This window comes from Solanum lycopersicum, chromosome 4 (assembly GCF_036512215.1).
Source record: "Solanum lycopersicum chromosome 4, SLM_r2.1".
Classification (NCBI taxonomy): domain Eukaryota; kingdom Viridiplantae; phylum Streptophyta; class Magnoliopsida; order Solanales; family Solanaceae; genus Solanum; species Solanum lycopersicum.
Genome location: NC_090803.1, coordinates 2,002,864 through 2,030,785, shown reverse-complemented (window position 1 = coordinate 2,030,785; position 27,922 = coordinate 2,002,864). Strand labels below are relative to the sequence as shown.

The 27,922-nt window shown below is 27.7% G+C and overlaps 3 protein-coding genes across 3 annotated transcripts; all 3 read right to left on the bottom strand.

Annotated features, from left to right (window-relative positions):
• Positions 1-3,244: 3,244 nt before the first annotated feature.
• Positions 3,245-4,536, bottom strand: LOC101264919 (kirola). Its single transcript, XM_004236970.4, has 2 exons — positions 4,269-4,536; positions 3,245-3,754 (listed from the first exon to the last, which is right to left on the bottom strand). The coding sequence occupies exons 1-2, from the start codon at positions 4,453-4,455 to the stop codon at positions 3,501-3,503; spliced, it is 441 nt and encodes a 146-aa protein (XP_004237018.1). The 5' UTR covers positions 4,456-4,536; the 3' UTR covers positions 3,245-3,500.
• Positions 4,537-9,473: 4,937 nt separating this feature from the next.
• LOC101268175 (kirola-like) lies at positions 9,474-10,322 on the bottom strand. The gene is made up of 2 exons (XM_004236981.5): positions 10,059-10,322; positions 9,474-9,940 (listed from the first exon to the last, which is right to left on the bottom strand). Exons 1-2 carry the CDS (start codon positions 10,243-10,245, stop codon positions 9,684-9,686), a joined length of 444 nt encoding a protein of 147 aa, XP_004237029.1. The 5' UTR covers positions 10,246-10,322; the 3' UTR covers positions 9,474-9,683.
• Positions 10,323-15,115: 4,793 nt separating this feature from the next.
• On the bottom strand, positions 15,116-21,729 carry LOC101260529 (uncharacterized). The gene is made up of 2 exons (XM_004237147.4): positions 21,565-21,729; positions 15,116-15,911 (listed from the first exon to the last, which is right to left on the bottom strand). Exons 1-2 carry the CDS (start codon positions 21,727-21,729, stop codon positions 15,369-15,371), a joined length of 708 nt encoding a protein of 235 aa, XP_004237195.1. The 3' UTR covers positions 15,116-15,368.
• Positions 21,730-27,922: the final 6,193 nt, after the last annotated feature.

The following is a 27,922-nucleotide window of genomic DNA, read 5'->3' as shown; positions in this document are numbered from 1 at the left end:
TTTATGAGAGAAGTATTGCCAACATTTCCAAATTCGGCAACAATCATTCCTAAATTATTAATAAATTGATCTTAAATACACAAAATTGATCAAATTTAAATATATTTCAAAACTTCACTCGATTTTTTAATAAAAATCTTACGCTCTTACAAGAATTTAATACTATTTACTATATCAAATACCATATCAGAATATATTTAAGTTCCGAGTTATGAAAATAAATATTTATAAATATAGAAAAGTCCAAAAACAAGGAGATGGACCAAAATCCAACCCATCTAAAAATAGAAATAAAAAAGAAATTTCGAAAGCCAAAAAAAAAGGAAATGTTTACCTTTTTGTTTTATCAAAGAAATTAATGACATCTTTTTTTTTTTGTTTTCTTTTCTCTTTTATGTTGTTTGTTTCTTTTAATTTCCTAACTTTTTCCTGTTTGTTTATCTTCTTCTTCTTTTATCTCTTTCTCTATTTTGTCTTTTTTCTCTTATTTTTTAAATAAATTTTAAAAATATCAAATAAACTTTTTAGAGGATTAAGAATATATTTGAAAAAAAAAATCTATAATAACAAATAATCAAGAAGAAATATTGAAGTTACTAGTTTATTTATTAAAATCTTAATTAATAATGAATACCATATATATATATGAGAATCATAGGGGACTGAGTTCTTTTCACTTCGAATCGCGCACTGCAAAATTCATTTAGGAGTGGCGCTCCCAACATGATTTATCTTCATACCCAAGGCTCGAACCTACACTTCAGTTTCAATTGATATATTATTTTGTCGAAAAATGACAAAGCTTTTTTTATAATACTAAAAAGAACAATAAAGAAATGAAAAAAAAAACATTGGGCATTTTATCATGCTTTGTGGCATATTCAAGAGGATGTGTTGTACATATATGTTATTCTTAAATGATATAGTGTTAGATCAACTAGATGAATGGTAAAATTAATGATATTTTGGATAGATGTTTGAAGACATACCTTAAAATCTCTAGGTTTCAAGTATCTTGGTTTTATAATCGAAGTTACATAATGGGAAGATGACAATGAGGACATACATCATATTGAAGCAAGGTGGTGAAAACGAGGCTCCAGGGATACTGTGTGATAAGAATGTGTCACCAAAGCTTAAAGATAGGTCTAGATATAGAGTGATGATTAATTAAGACCTACATTATGCACTCATACAAAAGATAAAAGGAAGCAGATATGAGGATACTCATTTTGATGTGTTGGACATACTAGGAGACAAGGCGGTATTGACATTTGTGGTGGACAAGATAATGGAAGCGAGATTGAGCTAGTCCAGATATATGACGAAGAGGTTTGTGCGGTATTGACATTTTTAGTGGACAAGATGATGCAGGAAGCGAGATTGAGATAATCCAGATATATGATGAAGAGGTGTGTGAATACACAATAAGTAAGACGATGTGAGAGACTGGCTATAGAAGATTTTAGAAGAGACAGTGGTAGGTCAAAGAATAACTAGTCTTGTCACCCTGCCCGCTTGGGGTCTGAGTAAGGAAAGAGCTCGTAACCACGTTATTGGACTTGTCTTATTGATAACCTTGAGACCGGGAAAGACTGACAAAATATGACACATCTTCAACTTTCTCGTCATAACACTAGATAGAAGTATAAAAGGAATAGTACTTTTATCTATGTAGGAGAGGCAGGGGTCAATCTCCTCTTCATATTTATTGCATGAAATATATATAATGTCTAGTGAGTTTCAAGTACTAAAGACTTCCCACAATGGTTCTAAAGATAACATCACCATAAATGAGATTTAGCCAAAAAATCTAAATAAAACACTAAATAAATAGAGGTAAAGTGAGTTGATTTAATTGAATCTACATTTGTGATTATTCTGAGTTGACACAAGGCAATGTGAATTCATCAAAAATCACGTCTTGTGACATACATTCTTTTGTATATGTATGTATATATATATGTATGTATATTCTATAGCATTGATGTTAAATTACTTGAGAAGGTAAAATCACGTCTTGTGACATACATTCTTTTGTATATGTATGTATGTATATATATATATGTATGTATATTCTATAGCATTGATGTTAAATTATTTGAGAAGGTGACCTTTTATTTCTTTTGTCACATGAAGAACATAAGCTAGGAGAACGAGAGGCTCCGGTATACCTTCAATTTTTTTCTCGTACATAAATGTCCATTCATGGTCACGTGATGTTATAATAATGAAGAAATTGTACAACTATATATAATAGATCTCCATCAAGATTGTTTATGTTTCAGGACCGAAGGCTTCAATCACTTGCTTTGAAGTCTTATCTTTGCCATCTAAATACAATCAATAAAGTCGAAAACATGAGAGATAATAATAGGGCAATGAGTTCGAAAATGATTCATATGTAGAGAGGAAAATATGTGTATATATTACCGTCATTATATGTCCAGTTAACAATTGAACCCTAATCTTCATGAATTTCAAAAATTTGTGACCTTGCTAGGGCTTATGTTGGATATATGATCGAGTTTTGGCGTGAAAAATCTCATGAATCGAGTGTCCTTCACACTTCACCTCTACTGAAGCAAATATCTTGCCTTTTACACCCATATTTCTTATATAGATTTCAATTAGGTGCACCAAAAGTTACTACATAAAACATGATCCACGACATATCATGAAAGTTTAGCTTTAGGTTGTTAGCCCATTAGTGAGAAAATAACTTTTTAAAATTTTATTTTTTATAGTAGGTTTAAAAGAGTCTCTTAAGCATTATTTGGGCAATTTTGATGTTTTAAATTTGTCAAAAGTGAGAATTATTGTCTTCTTCAAATATTTATTAAGCTTTAATTATTACCACATTTATATATTTTCACAGTGGTAGTAACAAAGTTAGAAACTATATTGTCAGACTTAGAGTCTTACTAATATTTTTTCCCTCTTTACATTCATATTTTATTTTAATGAAAAAGTGGCAGGTCATGACGATAATCTAAAAATACTGACATCAAGGTTGTGACTCTCTCTAAACTCTCATACGAATAGTGAAAAACGAACTAAGAAAAAGGATAGAAACGAAAAATCTCTATTTTCTCCAATTAATTGAAATAGAAGCCATAGAAATTCAAGTGAAATTTAAGATTTAAAATTTATGTTAGTACCTGCCTTAAAACTAGAGAAACCTAAAAAGGAGTTTACTACAAAAGAATGAGAATATAATTAAAGTACACTATTAAATATATCATTTTTGTTATTGGTAAATTTTGATAATATTTTGCATATATTGAACATTAAAAATACATCTCTAGAACGAGAAGAACATACATAATATATTCTTCAAACACCATAATTATTTATTTCACACACTAGCTAGCTAGACAGAACTAGCTAGTCAATATCACACACACACACATACATATTTGTGTGTACAATATATATATATATATATATTGCATATGTATAAATAGGGCTATGAGCCATTGAGTAGCATTGATGTTTTATTACTTGAGAAGGTGACCTTCGATATCTTTTGTAACGTGAAGGACAAAACCCAAGAGAACGAGAGGCTCTGGTATGTCTTCAGTTTTCTTCTCATACAGAAATGTCCATGTAGTCCATTCGTGGTCACATGATGTGATAATAGTGAAGGAATTGTACAACTCTAACAGATCTCCACCAATCAATTTCCAAGTGATTGTTTTGGTTTCATGATCGATGGCTTCAATCATTTGCTTTGAAATCTTATCCTTTCCATCTATAATCAATATATGAAATCGAAAATATAAGAGACGATAATGAGCTACTTCAAGTTGAACATTCACAATTACATATTTTTAGCTCATTTTATAGGTTTCTCTTTGTTTTCATTTTCTCCAATGAAATCTCTAAAATGTTTGTATCTCATAATATTTGATTGATGATGAGAAAATATTTTATGAAAAGTATAAGTTAAAGTTAAATCATTTTTTAGAAAATTGGAGGGCGTTACGATAAATATTTTTATTACTAAACCTTAATAATGTCAAAATAGTTGGAGCAAACAAAAATAGATCATTAATGATTTTAAATTTTATTGGTTCAAACATTTATAGTTATACAACTGATTTGTCTTTTAGTAATTTTTTTTTTTTGATTTTGCACATATCTAACCTCTTAAACATATTTATTTCTATATATATCAAAAATAAATAAAATAACACACCAAATAAATGTAAAAATATATATATATATATTCATAAGTAGAGAGAGGAATAATGTGAACATATTACCATCGTTATATTTCCAGCTAACGACTGAACCAACTTTTACGGAATCACCTTCATGAATCTCGAAATTTTGGATTTTGCTAGGGCATATATTGGATATATGATGAGTCTTGGTATGAAATATATCGTGAACCAAGTGTCCTCCACACTTTACTTCTACTGAAGCGATCAACTTGCCTTTCACACCCATACTTTTTTTTAAAAATATATAACAAAAGATTTTGAAAAGAAAGTGGTGATAAAATGACTAGAAGTTGTAGTCTTTATATAGATTTCAATTAGCTACACCAAAAGTTATTATGAATATTACAGAACATGATCCACGACATATCATGGAAATTTGGTGTTAGATTGCTAACCCATTGAGGAGAAAATGACAAAAAAAAAAGATTTTATTTTGAAAAATTTATCCGAATTTCACTAGTTTAGGAGTAATAATTTAGATACACTAAGTTTGTAATATCACGAATCTTATCAGATTTTGATAAGTCCAAATATAACTATCGTCGGATGCATTGGGTTAAAATTAGATGTAAATTGTGCTAGATACACTGTATCCAATTTGATTTGTACGTATCTGAGATACAAAACAAATCTCGTTTGTCTCTCTCTCTCATCTCGCTGAACACTTTCCTATGTATCTGGTATCCCACATACATGCGAATCACATCAGATATATACAAATACATATATATCTACAGTGATTTTCATGTATATGGAATATATACATGACTATCTCTCTTGCCAACCTCCCCATGTCGCTTGACTCTCTTCCTATTTTAGTGTATTCGATAGCAAAATGCATGCATCTAGGTGTACCTTCCTCAATATATGATACTTGGTAGAAAACTCTTAATGAATGGTTAAATTAAGGGTGGGCGTTCGGTATTCGATTCGGTAATTCGATAACTGGTGGTTTAAAGTAGATTCCAAATATCAAAATTTTAAATTTCGATTTGGTAATTTGGTAATCAGTAAATTAAATTCCAATTTGGTATTCGATGCAAATAGTCCATTGTATTACAAAGTCAATATTATTTTTTCCAATTAACTAGACCTAGCATTGTATATGATTCGCCTATAAAGTCTGATAGGTGTCATCACGACTCAAAATTATTCAATCGTGACAGAACAAGTATATTTATCGATCATTATATTTTTACCTAACAATTGAATCAATATTTATAATTTCCCCTAAACCTCAAAATGTTGAATCATAGTAGGGCTTATGTTAGATATATATATCATATATGTCATGAATATTAGTATAAAAAACATCATGAACTAAATATCCCCAATCATGAATATTAGTGAGAAAAATATCATAAATTATATTATTTATAAAACATGATCCACGAGTATCACGATATATCATGGAAGATATAATTAGATCTTGTCAAATTAATAGGGTCCTTTACAATGAAACTTCAACCACCCAACTATTATTGTTTTTTAATGCATAAAATAAGGTTTTTACAACTCACAGGGAATTCATATTATGTAAAACTGAAATAGTGAAATCTTTCAAAGGATAAAAATTCTAACAAAAAATAAAAGAAAAAGGACATAAGTAGTCTAAATCCACTATTTTAAAAAAAAAAAGTGATTTGTTATAATTGTTCTGAATATTCGATTTCTCTTAAATTTAAATCAAATTCTTTCGGTGAAAATAGATTTTCTGTATCATTATAGTATTTGAAACTTACTAACTCGATGCATTTGATGGAGGGCAAACTGATAAGGAGGACGAGTCAAACAAAATTCTAAGGTTATTAGATTGTCAAACTTTTGATACTGAAGTATGTTGAACACCTAATTAAGCGAATCGCACATCAAAATGCGAGCAAAAAATAAAAAAACTTTATAAACTCAAATTATAAGTTTACGTAATATACACATTTTCGGAGCTCGACATAGCATAACCAAAAAAATATATTCGTATAAGACCTAGATCCAAAATTGATAATGCATGACAATGACACCATTTTGCCTACAATTATTAGAGGTGTTGTAGTATATATTCATGCACATTACATATATATATATATTTACATAGCTTTGCTCAATATATATATATATATATATATATATATATATATATATTAAGAGTTAAGTGGGAGACAACTTAATTAAGTGATGAAATTACTCTACCTAATACCATTACTCAAAGTCAAAAAAGACAATGCAGGTGGTTGGTCCACCACCAGCTAAAGATCCTCCCAATTTAACATAGTTTCAAGGGAAAAAGGTAAAAAAATATCAATCAATCATTTAAAATATATTACGATCTTATCGTTGTGAGTGTCATCCACATTAACCACGATAACAATCTTCGAACACACCATATCTCAAGTCATTAAAATAAATAGTTTAAAACAACAACTAGAGTATTGAGTTTGTATAAACTCAATCGTTAGTTAGTCCAAAATATTGCGAAAATAAAATCTTTAGAAACTGGAAGTCATAGTAGCAAAATTCTATTTAGTCAATAATGGGGATGAAACCCCGAAAACTAGGAAACTAATAAATCTAAAGTTTGTGTCTGTAAAGATAGGCAAGCAAGACGATATAGAGGAATCCATATCAGTCTAAAAGAGTAGTTCATCCTTGAATTCAAAGTTAAACATTCTTTTTAAATGTGATCTCATATAAGCCCGTGAAAGATGTATTGTACTCAACAAGAAAAAACCATAACATAGTAAACACAAACCAGCACATATAACAACAATCACATAGACTCACAGTCATGATACCTAGAACATGTCCCACGTGATCATAATTACAAGAACCCAAACCTCTCATGGAACCATATATACACATACCTCGTCCTCACAAGTAACCCACACACAAACTGTTAGTATAGCGGCATATATGGCACCCGAGTTAACTAGAGTTAGTAGCCATATCATACATGGTATCCGAGCCAACCATTAGAATTTATGTATCAGCGTGGTACCCGAGCCAACTAGAATCACAAACAATCATGCACATGCACATGCAAAATCATAATCATAATCACAATGAACAATAACACTTGAAACTACAAGTAAAGTAAACAGATTCACTGCATGAGACTATCAACATGATGTCGTTTTATATGTTTTTCTATGTCTTGCACAACATGCATTACATATATGATACTATAAAGTGATAGACATATGTACATCTATAAACCGAAAAACATACAACTATTACCTACTTCAAATCAAGCCTGAATGCTCTAAAGAATTCGAGCCTTCCATTTTCTCAGTGCCTTGGCTTTCTTGGTCTAAAGCAATAAAAAAAAACACAACAATCAATCAAAATGGCCTAAATGTAGACTTGTGGCTTAACATATACATTTTGTGAGGGAAAATACTTATATGTTGATCACTTGCATGCTAGATATATTGTTGATTAGAAGTTTTGGTTAGTTGGGGTTATGATCCACTACTTGGAACATAGATCTATGACAACATGCTTTTGGCAAAAGTTAAAGAATCTGAAAGCATGTGTTATAGATTGTCTAATTCTAAAAGCATTTGTGTTGCATATTTTTAACCTAACTATATACATGTTTCCTATTGTTATCAGCAAGAACATATTCGGGGTTGTTTGCTACAAAGATTAATAATGCAGAAATTAGTAATATAGAGCTTAATAATGTAGAGATTAGTAGTACAGGAATTAGTAGTTATGTCATTAATGTAGAGATTAGTAGTGCAGAAATATACTTGACACTTCAAAAGTCTCACTCACTCCTAGTTGGCATGACATGACATTAAGTATTTCTGGAGGAAAATAGTGATAGTTGAATGATATTTTTGGTCCTAAATGAAACATAAATGATATTGTAAGGCAATTTTCTTGATTTGAATGACCATTTAGAGAACTGACTCAATCTTATAACATCATGTAGGGTGTATAACTAATTCATGAACTAATGATACAAAGGTCTAAAATTCTGATCAAACATAATATTGTTATGAATCAACCTCAACCCAACATGAATTTTGACGCCATCAAATAAACTATTGGGCCTAAAAGGTTGATTTAGGATCTAGGCTCAAATAGCAATTAGCAATTAATTTAAAAAGGAAGGGAAAGATAAAAAAGAGAGTCCGGAGTTAAAAGAGTAAAAAAAAAATTGTTAAAAATTCCAAAAAAACATATCAATTTTATTAACCAAAAGAATAAAATCGATTTTATTTTAAATTTTTTTTTAATATCGCTGCGAGTGTAGCATTTTTCAAAAAAAACTGAAATTGAAATCGCTGCAATTTTTCATTAAAAAAAGCTAATAGAGGCAGGCAGCATTTTGGTCCAACATTTGGTCTGCCATAGCAGCGATTTAAGGAAAAAGAATTTTTTTTTGGATGAGATCACTGCCACAATAGAGATTTTTGTGTTTTATAAAAAAAAAATGAACACGTCAATTTTATTAAAAGAAAATCACTTCGTCAGGAGTGATTTTGCCCTTTTAATTTAAAAATAAATTAATATATCCTTTTAAAATTTTTGACAATTCTTTTTTCCTTTTTAACTTCGGACTCGATAAAAAGAGAGGTTATGCTTATTCTTGTGTAGAAGTCTGATTATCCTCAACTCCCTTCCAAAGTATATATAGTTTCTCATTTCCCTTCTTCCATCTATTGATTGAAAATCAAACTTTTTTTAAAAAAAATATAAATCGTAAACCTTTAGAATAAATCAAAAAATCTAAAAAGAATTGATTCAATCAATTTTTTGGATTTGATTGGTATTATGTCCATCCCAAGGTTTGTCTCTTGTGTCAATAGCATATTCAATAATGATTATATGATTAATTCTTTGTCCCATATTGTTCTCCTTTATATGCTATTTCAGAAATTATAAATAAAAAAGAGTATTCTCAACAGTCTCTTTTATTTTCCATAACCTTGTATTTTTCTATTGTTTTAAAACAAATAACAATTGGTGGTGGCAATGGTGACGGTGGCGTAGTTATATATAGCTTAAGATAGTTAGGTTAATTTTTAACGAAAAATTATATCATGTATATAGAAAATTATACCAATTATATTGATCACCAAATATTTTTCACATTTATATATTAAATCTTGAACATTCTTAATGAAATTTCTAATTTCACCAGTGCAGAATGAAAATGTAATACACAAGATAATCGATATCAACTATTACGTAATAGTTAATACTATAGAAGGAACATATCATAAATGTTAGTGTCCATCTTATAATAGAGCATATTATTAAATATGAACGTAAAGTAATATATTCTTTAAACACAATGTTATTTATTTCACACACTATAGCTAGCTAGATAGAACTAGCTAGCCAGTATCACACACAAACACACATATACGTGTGTAAATATACATATATATACTTTGCATATATGTATAAATATGGCTATGAGCCATCGAATAGCATCGATTTTTTTTATTGGTTAAGAAGGTGATTCTCGATTTCTTTTGTCACATGAAGGACATAAGCCAGGAGAACGAGAGGTTCTGGTGTGTCTTCAGTTTTCTTCTCGTACAAAAATGTCCATGTAGTCCAATGATGATCACATGATGTGATAATAGTGAAGGAATCGTACAACTCTAACAGATCTCCACCAATTATTTTCCAAGTAATTGTTTTAGTTTCATGATCGACTGCTTCAATCACTTGCTTTGCCGTCTTATCTTTTCCATCTACAATCAATAAAATCGAAAATATAAGAGATAAATGTACATAAGCTTTTGGAGCAAGTAATATTATCGTATATAGATTAATTCATATGTAGAGAGAGGGGAAATGTGTATATGTTACCGTCGTTATATGTCCATTCAACAATTGCACCAACCTCTATTGTCTCACCTTCGTGAATTTCAAAATTTTTTACCTTACTAGGGCTTATGTTGGATATATGATGAGTTTTGGCATGAAAAATATCGTGAATCGAATGTCCTCCACACTTCACCTCAACTGAAGAAATCAACTTGCCTTTCAGACCCATATTTATTTTATTTTTTTGGTTTAACAAAATGTTTTGAAAGAAAGTGATGATAAAATTATTACAAATGGTAGTGTCCTTATATAGATTTCAATTTGCTACACCGAAAATTATTATATAAATATTATAAAACATGATCCACGACAGAACATTAAAAAAATAATTATCTTGTTTTTCCTTCTTTTTTTTTATAGTAGATTTAAAACTCGACTAAAAAAATGATCAAACGTACTTATTTAGTTTTTAAAAAATTTAAAAGATCAAAATTACTCAGTTATTTCATAAAGAAATTTTAACCACTCAACTTATTTTTAATTAAAAATACTGAAGATAAAATCAGGAAATTATATTAGGTAAATATTACAAAAAAAAAATCCTAGACGTAGATATTAAATGATTGTCATCACGATTTAGAATTTTTAAATTATGATAGAAAAATATGTATAAGTGTCGTTATATTTCATACTAACAATTGAAATTATATTTATAATTTCAATCAACGTCCGTCGTTTATATTCGTCAAAAAATATAATCGATGGACTCTTTCTTACGTCCAAAACAATATCTCTTTTTTTTCTATGCCAATAGATCTTTTTGTGTTTTTGGTAACTTAAAATACAATTGTGTTCTCTTTCAATTATTAGTTGTACCAAAAGAAATTATAAATGAATGTTTGATCATGTATTCATTATAATAAAACGTGAAAAAAGTTGTTTTTGTTTTTAAAATAAAAAATAATGTTTAAAAATTAAAGTTGGGTTTGGCTATGAATATGAACTTGAGTATATTGACTTTTTTGAGTAATTTGGAGAGAGAAAATTTTTAAAAAAAATTTTTTTTTTTTTTAAAAAAAATTCTTAGAAAATTATAAAATTCAACTTCTAAGTTAAATTTCTGAATTTTATGGTTAAGCATAATTTTTAGTTCAACTTCAAAAAAAATCATGGTTAAACGCCTTTAAATTATATATTTATATTTATAAAATACATGCAGACTACGACATGCATTATAATATCACTTTTAATGATAATTAATATGCATATTAATAAAAAGTATTAAAATTTTATCCATATTAGTTAATTGTTATTGAATCAAATGTCATTATAAATATTAGAAATATTATAAAAGTTCTACTAGTCTAAAAAAAAATATACTAAAAAATAATTAAATTATTATCGTTAATTAATTTTCACTAAAAATTATTTTTCGCGTAATATCAATGATATTATGAAAGTTTAGTGCTAGCTGTCAACTCATTAATTACGTGTACAATTATTTATTTTATAAAGAAATACTAAAAAGATAAAGGTTTACAACTCAATACTAAAAATGTTTCAAAGGATAAAAATCATAGAAAAATAAAAATAGAAAAGATTAATGTAATATAAATAATATGATCGATTGATAAATTTTTAACTGAAATTAATTCCAAAAAAAATAAATTACTTCATTGAATTTTCTAAAAATATAAGTAAATTAAATATTCACTTGCTCAATAAGTTAAAACTTTGGGAATATAATCACTTCATATTTGCTCAAATATAAAATAATCCCCTCTATTAATAATTTACTCAATCATACTGATTTTGTCCTATTTTTTTTTAATATGCCCCTAATATAAAGTCCCGTCATCAATTATCATGTATATGCTAATGATATTATTATTTTTAATAGTGATAAATCTTCTACTATTATAAACTCATCATAAATGAAATTTAGATTTATGAAAATACTTTATATAATGGAAGGTGTGGTGCATTATAAGTTCAATACTAAGTGAAGCTATTAATAAAGCCAAACACTAAATTAAAATTGCCTTTTCATGTCATTATGAGTTAAGTGGGGGACAAAGCTTAACTAATCAAATTTATTTTTTTGTTATGATTATGTATAAAAATACTCTGTCCTTAACTCTAAGAAAAATATGGGGAAAAAATCAATTTCAATCAAATTAAATATTTAGTTGAAACGGAAAAAATTATGGGTGGTTCAATGATTTTAATATGAAAATGACATAGTTAAGGTACCTGAGGAAAATAACCCGACAAGTTTAGAATATGTTTATGTATTTGACCTTATTTTAAGAAATCTAGTTTTGATTATATATTATAAAATATCTGAAACATTAAGATGATATAATTTTTTTTTATTATAAGTAAACCGTCCGACATTCCAAATTTATAAGATTTGAACGAAATATTATTATTTTGTGAGTAGATAAAAAGAAGATCTTGTGGACAACGATATAAAAACAGCAAAATCTTTGGTTTCTATGACTAAATTTTCTTGGCCAAAATTATCTTTTTTTTTTAATGTATCGTATCTGATTTTCTTATAATTTTTAATAATATGTCTATTCAACTAGGTTTAATGTGACTCTCTTAAGATACAGAGAATTAAAAATACAGGTGGATCGAGAATTAAGTCGGTTCGAATTGACTTTTAGCTTTTGACTTAAATGCTAAAATTTAAAAAACTTAAAAGTAAATCGGCTTATTTTTATGATTTTAGTTTGAAATCAGAGGCTTATAAAGCACTTTATAAAATTATTTCAATACTTTAAAAATGTTTTAAGAGTTATTTTAGCTTAACAACAATTAAAATAAGTCAATTCAAATAAACGATACTATAAGTGTATAGATGTAGCACGAAGGTAGTAAGAGTGTCCTACTGATAAAGGAAACTCGACTACGTAGCTACTAAATTTCTATCATAATCCTCGACCTTTATATCCTTCTCTTATTCTTAGTAAGTTGCAGTTCGTGTCATGTCCTGGTTAATCAATCATCTCTCTCTAATAGTTTTTCGACTACTTCTAACTTTCCTTAGACTAATCATCGCCAAACCCTCACCCCTCCTCGTCGAAACATGTGTGCGTCTCCTCATCACATTTTCGAAACATCTCATTTTCACCTCTCGCATCGTATCCGCCACAGAGGTCACTCATATGTTGTCATGAATATCTTCCTTCCTAATCATATATCACCTAGTATATCCACGTGTTCATGTCGAAACCCTTATTTTCAGAAAGATATTAACTAATGGGTCAAATGATTAGGCCCATTCGAAATTTCCTAACAAGGCCCAAATTTATAAAAATTTGAATTTTTGCCGAAAAATAATTATTCAAATATTTTTCTAATTCATTTCTTAATTTTTAGAATGTTTTATTTAAGCATATAAGATCATAAACTTTATACAATCTTAAAGATACATCATATATGTGTATTTTTCTAATATATAGGATCAAAAACTTTCATGCATTTTAAATGTTTATACTTTTACTTTATATAATTACTAATTTACTATTAAATAGCTTTGTATATAGTCAGGATACATCTTATATACCTTGTTTATTTCTTTTTTCTCAAAACTAATAAAAACTTTTCTTCATTATTACCTTCATTTTCTAGCTAGAAAAATGAACAAAAATATCTCTAATTGTTTTTTCTTGAAATTAAATTTAAGGACTATCATTGGATAGACTTTCAGAGGTACTTAATACATTTCCCCCGAGTAATAAAAATTCTTATCTAGAATCTCACTATTATATGCAAATCAAACAAAGTTAACATTTATATTTCATTTAAAAGTATTTTTCAAAATTTTTCTTAAAATATTAGATTTGCAATTCTAAACATTTATCAAAACCAGAGATACAAGTATTTTTCATTGCATTACAAACTATTTTGACTAATTTGAAATCGGGGTTCAACATATTTTAGGTTCGATAAACTTAAAGATCTTTAAAATGGTGAAGCCAAATGTTCGATAAACTTATCATGCCTTTCTTTAGGTAGGCAGTACTATAATTTTAACAACAAAGTACATTGATAAAAGATTGGGATACCGAAATAATCTATTTTAAGATTTGATGATTCACCTCTTTATCTGTTTGTATTTTTAAAAAAAATCTTAAAGATTGAATTCATAGAATTTAAATATTAATTTGACTTCTTTATAATATACCATAGAAATAAACTAAAAATACATAAGGGAATCTTGATTTATCAATACTATTTTTAGAATAATTTCTTAATTTGTGTGGTTGATATTGAAATTAATTTTACCCCTTCCTTTTTCAGAGTCCTAATAAAATTATGTAGGACCTTAAATTTCATCTCCATTATAGTTTTCCACTTTGTGGTATAGAGATTGGCATGTGATATTGTCATAAATCTGATCTATTGTTACTTTGAGTAACCTAATGTGTACAAATTAAAAGCCTAAAATGCTATATGTAATGACAAATTTGAATATGCCACACAAAATCTTGGGTATAGAAAAAATATGTTGAGAGCGTTATTTTTAAATGAATCTTATAATGAGTATTTTAGATTTAATTCAGATTTTAGTGTGAACTTTGAATAATGAATAAAAAATTCAATATCAGAATATGCCAAAAAAAAAATGAGATTGTAAAATTGTAAAGCTATTGGTTAACTACATAATCAGACGTGCAAAAAAGAGTTTTACAAAAAAAAAAAAAAGGATAAAATGCATTTTTAAATTATACGAAATGAAATGAAATGGCATGTTAATAGGAATGTACCTATTGAACACTTAAGTCTTAAAAAATTGGCCAAATATATACGCAGGTGCCTAAAGTTATTCGCGTTTTTCCCCAGGTACCTCAACTAACCAAGATTCCTATTAAATCCTTTAACCCCCTATAATTTGATCCTTTTAAATATTCTTGGCTGATGTAGAGCCAAACGTGATCTTACGTCCTTTAAGCGCGTGCAGACTCTTTAAAAGCGTTGATGTGAATCTTGAACCACCCACCAACTAACTTCTTCCCCCTTTTAACCCTAATTTCTCCATTCTTCCATTTTTTCTCCTCTTTTGTTTCTCTTCATCATTACTTCTCCTATTTAGCTCATTATATTATATCTTTTTTTCATTGATTTCTTCTTAATCATCAAGTTCCAATGTAAGAATTTCACTTTTATCACTTTAAAATCTAAGATTTTCATCACTTTAAAATCTAAGAATTTCACTTTAATCCACTCGAAATCACTTTAAAATCTAAGAATTTCAGCTGTAAAAGTCATTGAAAAGAAGAGATTCTTAGGGTTTTCTCGTTTAAAAAACGGGTTAGAAGTGATTTGGGGGGAAATTGATTTTTAGGTTTGATGACTTAATATGTTTTTGTCATCAAACCTAAAAATGAAGCATTCCATTAAAACCAGAGGATTTTCAAGTGATTCGCCAGTTACCGGCGAAACTTCTTCTTTGGGTTTTTCAGTTTTACTACTACTTCCCTCATTCTCGGCGTTTCTCGCCGGCGATTGATTACCAGGTTTTTCTGCTTCACGCACCGCCGGACTTCTATTTCTCACATTCCGACATGCATCCACCGGTCCACGTTTCGCCGGAGAATTTGACCGCCGAACCTCATTTTCGTTGGGACCGCGTCGGGGCCCATTTGAGGGTCCCACATTACGCCTTTGTTGCGGCATTCCCCTCCCCTGTACTCCCTTTGACGAAGCCGGCGACCTTCTTTTCTCCGGAGACGGCGCCGATCTTCCCGTCTGAGACCAAAAACTTCTCTCTCTAACTCCATTGAGATCTCCAGTGTTTTGCCTCTTCCTATGTACTCTAATCGGTGACCTCTGTGTCACTTCCCCATCTTCCTCTCTCTTCTCCGTCGCCGTCGCCGTCGTGTGCTACATATTGATGACTTAATATGTGGCATTGACGTGTAATTGAGTTGGAGTGTATTGGTCAACATTTCCACGTGGGGAAGGTTCATCTCACGCGCCTAATTATCAAAAATAATTTATTAAAATTTGGCTCCACATCAGCCAAGAATATTTAAAAGGATCAAATTATAGGGGGTTAAAGGATTTAATAGGAATCTTGGTTAGTTGAGGTACCTGGGGGGAAAACGCGAACAACTTTAGGGACCTGCGTATGTATTTGGCCTAAAAAATTTATACCATTTTGTGTTTAATAGGTACTTAAACCTTAAAAAATTTATAAGGAATGACTTTTGAACAAATAAAGTATTCAATTGACACAAGGATTAGTTGAGGTGTCTAAATAAATTATTCGGACAACTTTAAGTGGCTGCAGATGACTTAAGCCAAAATATTTTAATCTTTGGTAATTCAGTCAAAAAAGTATTCCTATTATTAGTTTTAGGCCAAAAAGTAATTTTCATAGTGAATATATTGATTCTTTTCTTTTTAGACAAGTTTTTTAAAAAAAAAATAAAAACATTGTAACTCATCATCAATTTTCATATATATACAGAGAGAGAGTAAAAAATAAAAGTGAATAAAACAAGTAATTCTTGTATTCTTCTTTATTGTTCAGTATTGATCTGATACATTCTCCGATAAATGTAATCAAAATTATATTTATTTAAATATAATAAATTTAATCTTTTGTAAAAAAAAAAGACTATCGTCAATAATAAGTATAAATTAATAATTTGATTGTAGAAAAAATTCTTTTGATCAGAAAACTTAATCATAATGATATTTTATCTATATTATTATATTTTAGAAAAAAAATTAACTTTTTAATTTTAATACCTTTTAACTAAAAAATATATTATAAACTTTTAAACTTCATTAATAGTTTCTACTAGTGTCTTTGAGGCAAACATTCATTTCATGGGAAAAACATATACCTTTATAGTTCAAGAAAAGAGATAAACCTTTTTCTTTCCTCTCTTTATTCAAGAATCTTTTTGGATTATGCAAAACAATTAATTATTTATTATTTTGAGAATAGGGTTTTGATTTTCTCCAACTAATTTTTGGGGAATTTTATATTTAAGAGTTTTGGTGAAACTCACCCAAGAAGTTTCTATATCTTCTTTTTAGATCACACCTTGAAAAAACAAAACTTCATTTGAAATATTTTTGCTCAACTTTTTAGGGACAACTAGTAAAAGATGCACAGTATTAATTATTAAATTATATATTAAAAATTTGGATATTCTAATCTAGCTAAACTAAGTCCACTATTCACTTTGCAAGTGAAAAAGTACAATGTGGTAGTATTGAAAATTTTTCACCTAAGGAATCGAGTGTAGCTGATTTAGAGATGAGTTATATAAGTATTAAATTTTGGATAATGAATTTGGTTAGAAATATTTAAAAAAATTATGATATATTTTTTTTATTTTAAAGTAAATTGATTTTTTTTCTATTTTTTAATTAAAAAGTATTAAAGGTTAAAAGAATAAAAATGTTAAAAAAAAATAAAATATATTCTGATTAAAAATAATTTTTTAAAATTTTTTATGAGTAATATTATGTTTGATATTTATTATATGATAAGTTATTTATATATGAAATCAATATCGTATTTGATTTTGTAATTTAAAATGTTGCATAATTAATTAATATATGTTTTTTTTTATTTGTCATTTATACTAAAAATAGATGTTTGTTTTTATTTGTCATTCTTTGCATATGAAGAGTAAAACATATTTATTCATAATTTACTCTTCATATTAATTATTTTTTCTCAAAATTTAAAATTATACCTCAATCAATATAAATATTATATTTAATTTTTTTCTTAAGAAATATATAAATTTTAAAATAAACAAATAATAGAGAAAAAGAGAAAAAAATAAAAATTATAAGTTATACTCCCTTCGTTCCGAATTGTTTGTCATGTTACGTTTATTGGATCACATTAATTCGATATTTTAAACAAAAAAATTAGATATTTTAAAATTATATGAAAAGTATTATAAATTATAAATTTTTTGCATATTAATACGATAAAAAAATATATCTTAAAATGTTGATCAAATCTTTTATAGTTTAACTTTAAAAATAAAAATCATGACAAATAACGTAATTACTTAGATTGACTCAAAACACATTCTTGCTAGCTCTCAACTAGGCATTAATTGAGCCTTCCAATCTCAAAAGAAAGAAAACTATTTATTAATTTCTTAGAACTATATTTTAAAATATAATATAGAAATATTAATTCTTATTTTAAAATAATAAAAGTTGTGTTGAAAGGAATCTTATGGACCAAATGACTTGCCAATAACAAATGTACTAGTAAGAACATAATATAATGTTAAATAAAATAGTTGTGCAATTAATATGTTTTGGGTTGCAGTGTCCATAATAAACATTGACTATAAATATATGCATGTTGGTTTGCCCTATAATATATGTACTTAAAAATAATTTAAAAAAATGAAAAGCATTAAATTTGAATGACAAATATGAAAAACACTATGATAATTCTAGGAATAGTCAATCCAAATATCACTTCCCAATACAATAATTTAAGTTTGTAGAATCTCACTTAACAACCCCCACTTTTATTAAAAAGAAAAACACTTTGTTTATGTCTTAGATTAACATTCTAACCTATCCATATTAGTTTATTCGTTCAATAGTTATCTACTATTAACTTGTCATATTTTAAAAAAATAACAAATAATATTATTATTTTATTCTTGAATTTTATTAAATTAATTTTTTTAAAAAATATGTTATATGATAAACAATATTCAATAACAAAGGTAAAATAAATATAAAAGAAAAATTATCTCTTAGTTTTTTAAATTTAACAAATATTATTGAATAATTATTTTTTAGTATAACAGACAACTATTACAGAGAAAGTATTTGTCTTTCTAAACTATTTGATACCCTTTAAAAAAACATACTATTATTTTGTGTTAAAGAGTATCCTTTGATTAATATATGCCTTATTAATTCTTTAGTGTTAATTTAAATAAGTGTCTCTTAATTCTAGAATAATTCATGTTAAGGGTAAATTTGGAAAAAGATAATTAATTTTCTCTAGATTGTTTAAATTGATAACTATTTCGGGACAAGTATTTTAGTATACATGACAACTAAAAAGGAACAAAAGGAGTATAAAAGAAAAAAAAATAAGGTGATTAATTAAAAATGTGATTAAGGGATCCTATTAAATACTAAAATATTGACATTTTAAAAAATTTCTCGTTAAAATAAATAAGAACTGGGCACTTCTGTGTGACCCACATTTTAGGCCAAGTAACTTTATAACTTTCGGAAAGAATTTATTGACTCCATTCATTTTAACTCATTCAAATTCAGATCAACTCGATCAGACATTTCCATTATCCCTCTCCACCACCTTCCCCCTTCCCCCCGCTTTCTTTCAACCCACAACCCTCCATAGCCCTTATCAATTTAACCCGTCTTCGACTTCGACCATCATAATATTTATTTAAATTTTATATATTTTTTTGATAATATATTTATTCGCTTATCAAACACCAAAAAAAAAAGGAGTAAAAAATTTAATAATGCTAACAATATATTCAATGTAATATCCAAATAATGATTGAAAAGAAGATATATCAATCGAAGATATTACCCCTATATATGTGGGATAATAAAATTTTTCTCCATAGATGTTCTATTAAAAAAAAAAAAAGAATCACCCTAACATCACTTAATAGGTTTTCCACATCTTACTATACTGTTGTTTCCCTTTTATGGGTTTTAATAAACATAAGTATTATTTAGTAATTATTTGCAAATTATTTACTCTATATAGTACATACAAAAATTAAGAAACCAAGGCAACCTTCTATTTCTATTCTGAAACTTATACAAGTCCAATCACACTGAAAAGATTATGAAAATAGATTATTTAACATTTATTTAATTCATAGAAAAAGATCACAAAAATCAAAAATCTCAAAAGTTATTAGTTTGGTCTATAAATATTCTTATCGTTAATAGCTTAATTTAAAAATATCTTTGGAGTTAATATAATTTCCTATTGAATATGACGTTATGTATTAATTATTTAAAAAGAAGGTATTAATAGTGTATTGTGGTGTTTTAATATAATTAACTCGATATAGCTAAATTGGAATATTTTCTATCTTCCATCAATACAGATACAGAATACTCTATTACTTAAATTTTGTACCTTGATCCTTTATTTTCAACAACTGTCAGTAAAGTTCAACATCATGGACAACATACCCTAAGACTCAAGATGAAATACCTTTAAAGGTAGATTTTCCTTCGTCAATTATACAAATAAAATATTATGAATTCAAATGAACTCTTCGTTCTTATTTGACTCTGTCCCGATAATAAGTCAACTAACTCCTTACACTAGGAACCCTTAGCAAATTTGTTGCTACTATAGTTAACACATACAATTGACTTTAATTTGTTGGAGTTAGTATATTTCTATATTATTCTATCAAAAATATGGCAGTGCTTAAACACTGAAAAGAGAATTGTATTCACTGTGAATCTGTGACCAAATGGCTGGACAAAGATAAAAAGAATCAACAAAAAGTAGATGTATTCAGTAGTAGTAACTACTACATTTAATATATCAACAGTCACTTTCTTTTTTTTTAATCAGAAGGTACAGAAAATAAAAAGAAGTCAGAAATAATTATTTACCTAATAATAATAATAATAATTATAAGAGTAAAAAAAACAAGACATTTAACCCTCATTCAATTCTATTTTTTCTATTGACTTTACTGGTGTGCTCTCTGCCCTATGCTTCTGAAATAATTTATTTTGTGTCTCACCCAATTTATATTAGTTGCATGAGGCTTCGTGTTGTCTCACGAATTAATAATTTCAAATAAAAAAAATAGTGATACAAATTATATAGATAAATAGTTAATCTTATCTAATGATAAAATATTTAAAGATTTTTGTTAGTTACGAGTTATGCAGCAATTAACACTTTGACGAACTTTATAGCTAAATTCAATTTATTTATTTTTATTGAAATAAAAAGCATAAGATTTGGGGTCCATCAACCTGTGAAACAAACAAAAAATACTATTATACGGAGACGAATTTAGGATTTTTATCAACAAAAATTTCAAAGATGAATTTTTAACTCTTTCAACTACTAAGTAGTTTCTAATCTTAGTTCAAAATCGATAGTTCAGATAAACCCCTCGTTCTCCTAAAGCCGTTCATAATCATACAATAATTAATGTCAATTGTCTGAGAGACACGAAGTAAAATTTATGAAATGAAACCTCTACATTGAACAATGAAACTTGTACTAGTAAAAGCTTTGCTACTATTAATTCCAATACATAGCAAAAGAAAAAATAGAATAAAACGCCCATTGAATCGATACACATAACATATCGCTTTAACAAACAGTCTAACGTTTAGAAAAATCGAATAGTAGCAAAACTCCTATTAGTAGTAATAGTAGTAAACTATACTAGTTATGAAGAGGATTTGGACCTGTATGAACTAATCTCTTGTCTTCATCATACAATTCGTTTCCTCCGTTTCTTTTTTCCTTTGTTTCAATACTATGATCCGCGGAAGTTACTGTAGTAACTCCGTGAAAAAACCCGAGTTTTCTTGATATAGCATCCGAAGAATGAGCGATCGTTGACGATACACATAACTGTGTAAACATCAACATTATAGTCCATGCTTGAATAACATCTTCGATTCTTCTTCCTCTTCGTCTTCTTTTCTCTTGAACTGACATTTCATGTGCTTTTACTTAAACGGTTTGACTTTAGTCATGAAAAATTCAAAAGCGTAACTTTGAGTTTACTAATATGAATGTCATGTAGGTTGTTGAAATAAGAATGAGAGGAGATGTTTTAGAATATTTGATTGGACTTTGATATTATATTCTATATGATAAAAATAATAATAATATTAGTGTTTGTGATCTCCTTATCTTATGGTCTAAGTCACATGGAGAGAAAAAAGGATCTTGACCCTTGAATCAAGGGAACCTTCTTATTTATATCTTATTATTATGTATTTTTATTTTTATTTATTTTTTTCTGATTTTATGAAGCTTCGAATTCTGCACCAACTTATTTGCTTCCAACTATGCTTTTTATAAATATGTATTTTTGGCTGCTTGTGCTTGGTAAAAATAAATTTTAATACGTGAATTATTAGTTTCGTTTTTAAGTTATTAGTGGCTTTAGATATATTTTTGTTTGATAAATTAAATTTAAATACGCATTTGATATTGCAACTTGAATGAAATACGTACATTCTCGTGTTTTCTGTGTTTTTCATTGATTTTTTTTTAATCAAGAGTTTTATTCTCGTATAAGAGTTTGAGACGAATTGATATGTCATGTGGTAGATTAACGATGTAATGAAGTTCATTCGGTCAAGTAAAAAATTGTTTTTAAGATTGTCGATAATTCATAGACAAAAGTGATGGTTGGTTAGTTTCATTTCTGGAATGTTAGCGGTGTATAGTTTTATGTTTTGGGAGTATTGATAATCTTAAACACATTTTTCTACTGGACTAACTGAACTTAAATACACATCTGATCTTGTTACTTGAGTGAAGTACAACTCTCTGAATTCTCATCAAGTTTACGGGTGTGTTCTCAACACTTTTTTCGCGATTTTTTTTCTAAGAGTTTCATGCTCCTATAAGAATTTGAAACCACTAAATATTTCATGTGACAGATTAACAATGTATTGAAGTTCATTCAATCAATTAAAAAAGTGTTTTTATGATTATCGATAATTCAATGATAATTGATAACTAGCACTAAATTTAAAAATATTTTCAATATTTAATATTTATATGATATTAAAAAATTAAAGACGTATCACATAAATTTAGACATTAAAAGTATATCTTGAACTCTAATAAAATAAGTTGTTTTATGTGTATATCAGAGTGGTTGGATTCTTATTAATACTATATATAGTGAGCGCATTGAAGCGGGGTGGGACTGTCCATTATTAATAGCCGTTGTCTACGCTTTACTTTTCAATTTTTTAAATCGATGGATCGCGATTTCGTATTTCTTTTGTGACAGATTCAAAATTATCATTAAAAAGTTTGGAAAAAAATTATTCTTTCGTTTAAAAAGGAATGATGTTCTTGCTTTTTTAGTCTGTTTCAAAAAGAATGACTTATTTTTTTTTGGTAACAATTTTTCACGTAGCATATTTAAGGCCACATGATTAAAGTACAATTTTATACGGTTCACATAACTTTAGTTTATAATCAGATGATCAAAAGTCTTTATTTTCTTAAATTCTTAGCCAAATTAAATTAAATTATTCTTAGGATCCACACTACCCCATCTAAAAAAAAAAATACATTTTTACCCTAAAGTTCACATGAATACCAAATAATTACTTACTTATTGGGAAATTAATTACCCTATTCTTGTCTTGTTAGTTGGATAAGTAAGAACTATTTAATTTATTATTAATGTTTGAGATTTTTTTGTTGGATTTTGTATAATATTCCCCCTAATAAAAGAAAATTTTTCTATTAAACAAAAAACAAACAATTATTCCTTGTTTAACATAAAGGACAATCATAAATCCTCAAGAATCTTAATGAATATCTTGAATATATCTATCTAAAAAGTTCAAATTATTTGAAAAATTATATTTTAATATACTTAGTTATATATGTTGTCACTCTTGTCAACATGCATAATACATCGTACCGAATTGAAGAATCGAACTTTTAAAAGGAAAAATATCAACACTTTTAATCATTTTCATTTTTCTTGAAATATAAATTTCTACTTTCTTTTAAGGTAATATACATTCAGTTTAAAATATGGATAAGATTGATCTATTATTTTGTTTCTGATCTGATATTTGATATTCATATTAGAATTTCACTAAATTAGAATTTCACTAAATTTGAATTTGACCTTATATTACAAGGTAAAATGCTCTTTAACCAAAACGATTTCGTATTCAGAAAGACTCGAATCCGAAAAAATGATCTTTTTAGTTGTTCCAACAAAGGCATTATTTAAGAAGTAAGAATTAATTTTCATGTCCCAAAGCTACATATAAAGGACATATATATATATATATTCACTTTTAAATATGGACAAGATTGATCTATTATTTTGTTTCTGACCTGATATTTGATATTCATATTAGAATTTCACTAAATTTAAATTTGACCTTGTATTACAAAGTAAAATGCTCTCTAATCAAAACAATTTCGTATTCAAAAAGACTCGAATTCGAAAAAATAATCTTTAGTTGTTCCAACAAAGGCATTATTTGAGAAGTAGAATTAATTTTCATGTCCCAAAGCTACATATAAAGGACATACAAGTAAGACCAAAAGTAGTAAATGATAAAGCAGGAAACAAGGTAGACTTAAATTAGAATGACAGCTAAACACGCGTTGATAATTCAATGCAGTCAAATTTTATGTCATTTGCTTCTTTTTTTTTTTTATAGAATTTTCATAAAAATAATAATAATAATTCTGACTCTCTACTCAAAATCATTCAATACAATGTCTTTTTTGTTTTAATAGGATATTCGATATCTATATTAAAAGTTTGATTAATTTAAATTTGCATTATATAAAATTATATTTTAAAAAAAAAGTGATTTCTATCAACTGGAAGATTTTTTGGATAAAATCGCTGGTACGTCAGTTGTATTGATTGTTTAAATAAAATAACGGAGTCAAAATAAAATCGCTATCCGACTAGCGATTTTGTCCCTTTAGTTAAAAAAAAAATTGATATGCCCGTTTGAAATTTTCGTCAATTTTTTTTTGTCCTTTAGACTCCGAACTCATATGAGAAGTGTATTTTTATACTCTTTTTTGTCTCCAATTATTTGTGTAATTTTTTTAAAATAAATATCTTAAGTTATTTTTTATGGTAGAAATTTAAGATAAAATTAATGTTTAGTTTTTAATTTAAGGTGCACACTTCATTTTCTATCTCTGGTGTATGGTTGTCTAGTTTGAGACAATTTGATATAATTACCTATGTTGTTTTGTATTAAAGAAAACTTTAATCATCTTTCTAGGCACTGATGATGAGATTAAGTTGTGTGTATGCCCATAAAAACACTTTGGTAGTATCACAAAATTTTCATAAAATTAAGGAAATAATTTGTGTTGTGTGGGTCTCAAACTTATGTTTTATTCAGTTCATAAATCCTTCACTTTGGGGATGTTAGTTATTGTCTCGTTTCATCGTGCGTCAATTCGAATCGAACGATATTGACACTTTTCTTAAGATAAAGAAAGTAACATATATTAGATACATAATGATATGAACTTATGTATCTCATATATAAATAACTTTTCATCAATTTTTTAAAAAAAGAAATTTACAAAAAAAATTCACTAGTTTAGGAACTAATTACTTAGATACACTTTAGTTTGCAAAATTAGATCTTAGTGTGTCAAAAAACATGTATCTCAGGATATATGCATACGGTCAAAATTATGTGTAATTTGTTCTAGATACATTGTATCCTAGTGGATCATGTATTTGGGATACATACAAATCCCGCTCACCTCCCTCGCCTATCTCCCATCTTGCTCGTCACTCTCCTATGTATCTAGTATCCTAGATATACGTGAATCACACAAAATACATATGTATCTAGTGTGTATCTACTCATGTAATTTGCATGTATTAAGGATACATGATAAATTTCACTTGTTTTTCTCACTATTTTAGTGTATTTGATGGCAAAAATATATGTATGTATATCTAAGTGTATCAAGCAAAGATAGTAGCACTGCTCTTTTACCGGCAACACAAATATATTTTATAATTTTCCAAGTGCTAAATTATTGGGCCATATATGCAATGGTGGTATTATTGCAAAAATGGCCCATTTGAAGAAAGTTTATATTATGTTCTTTTAACATTAATAAAGAATGAGACACCAAATGAAGGTTATTAATTATGATTACTATGTAACATCTCCTTATCCTAATGATTATTTAGCTTATGGCCATGCTATTTACTTGCCGCTCAAATATAGTATCTCTTCAGATAATTGTGGAAAGTCTTTGCTTTAATTAATTTTACTGATACACGATCCACTCAAATTCAGTTCTTTGTTGCTCAATAATCCTTTTGTCTCTTTTCATGCATCCCTCTTCTTTTGTGGATGTTGTTTTATTGTTGTAATAATGGTGTTGTTGAGTTCAATTTCGTGGTTGATATTTGATTTCCTTAACGTGATTTTGTTATGTTTATATAAGTTGCAAAATATGTGTCATATAGCTTGGGTTGTGATTGATATTATGCGTATAACGGAGGACGGGCTGGTGCGGGTTGATCAAAGAGATTAATTCATAGGCTTCTAGAGTGACAAGCTTCTTAAAAAAGGTGAACATAATACATTAAACGAATCTCACATCAGAATGTAAGAAGAAAATAAAAAGCTTTATAACGCATAACACAAGTTCACATGATACATACGTTTTTTTTAAGCCTGATAATAGCATAGTCCAAAGAACAAATATGCGAAGTCTATTGCATCAAAATGAATAATACGTGTATGGGCTTGGGTAAAAACAAAAACTCCCAAAACATTTCATATATCGTAGTACTATGAAATACATATTTGTGATTATGTAAATCTTTCATAAAGTTCACAAACATGTACTATATGCAAATAGCAAGTTTACTACTTCCGTTATTTCAATTTGTTTATCGTATTTCGACTTGATACTTAATTCAAAAAGGTAGAGAAGACTTTTTAATCTCATGATTTTTAAACATGTCATTTGAAAAGTTGAAATGAAAGAGTTGCTAATAAAAAAAACACGAAAATTTTTAAACAATTCAAAGTAAGGCAAACAAATAAAAATTAAGAACGTAAATAACATTAATAATACTTATTTCATGCAAAAACTTAATTAAAGACAATTAAAATTTGAAGACCATCATTAAAATACGTGCAATACATGCGAAAACTTGATTTGTGTAACGGGCCGGCTACTAATTGTTAGGATTAAATCTACGCGCTTCAATTTTTCATAAATTTCATAAAGATATTCATAATAAAAGTATTTTTCGTAAAATTTTGAACATAGTTAACACTGACCTTATATGTTGATTCACTAAGGGAACACTCGAATATGCTCAAAGTTCCTAAAAAAAAGATTCGTACATTGGCATAATCCCATAAATTTATGCCATTTTCTTCCTTTCACGTGACCTAATTCTTCATATTTCTACCAAAAGGCAGAACACGATTAGAATCAGATTCAAAATTAGAAATTTAAAAATTTTATATTATTTTTTTTGAGATTTACAAGTTAATATATATTAAAAAATAATTCTCTAACACAATATGCTATTAAGTTCGTCCGAACTCATGATCCTGTGCCTAACTCAAGGTTATGAATTATGATTACTATGTAAAATTAAAGAATGGCCATACTACTTACAGTTCAAATATAGTATCTATTCATATGATTGTGCTATTTGTGTTAGTCTTGCTCTAACTGAATTGGAATCAAAATCTTACTAGCACACGATCTACTCAGATTCAGTTCTTTGTTGCTCAATAATCCATTTCGTCTCTTTTCATGCATCACTCTTCTTTTGTGGATGTTGTTTTATTGTTGTAATAAAAGTGTTGTTGAGTTCATCAAGTTCGTGGTTGATATTTGATTTCCTTAATGATTTTGTTATGTTTATTTAAGTTGCAAAATATGTGTCATAGCTTGGATTGTGATAGATATTATACCTATAATCGAGGACTGGCTGATGAGGGAGTCACATAGAGAAGAATTCATGATAGGCTTCTAGAATGACAAACTTTTGAAGAAAGAAATGAATATAATACCTTAAATGAATCTCACATCAGAATGGAAGATGAAAGTAAATAGCTTTATAACGCATAAAACAAGTTCTCATGATACGTACGTTTTTAAGGCGGATAAC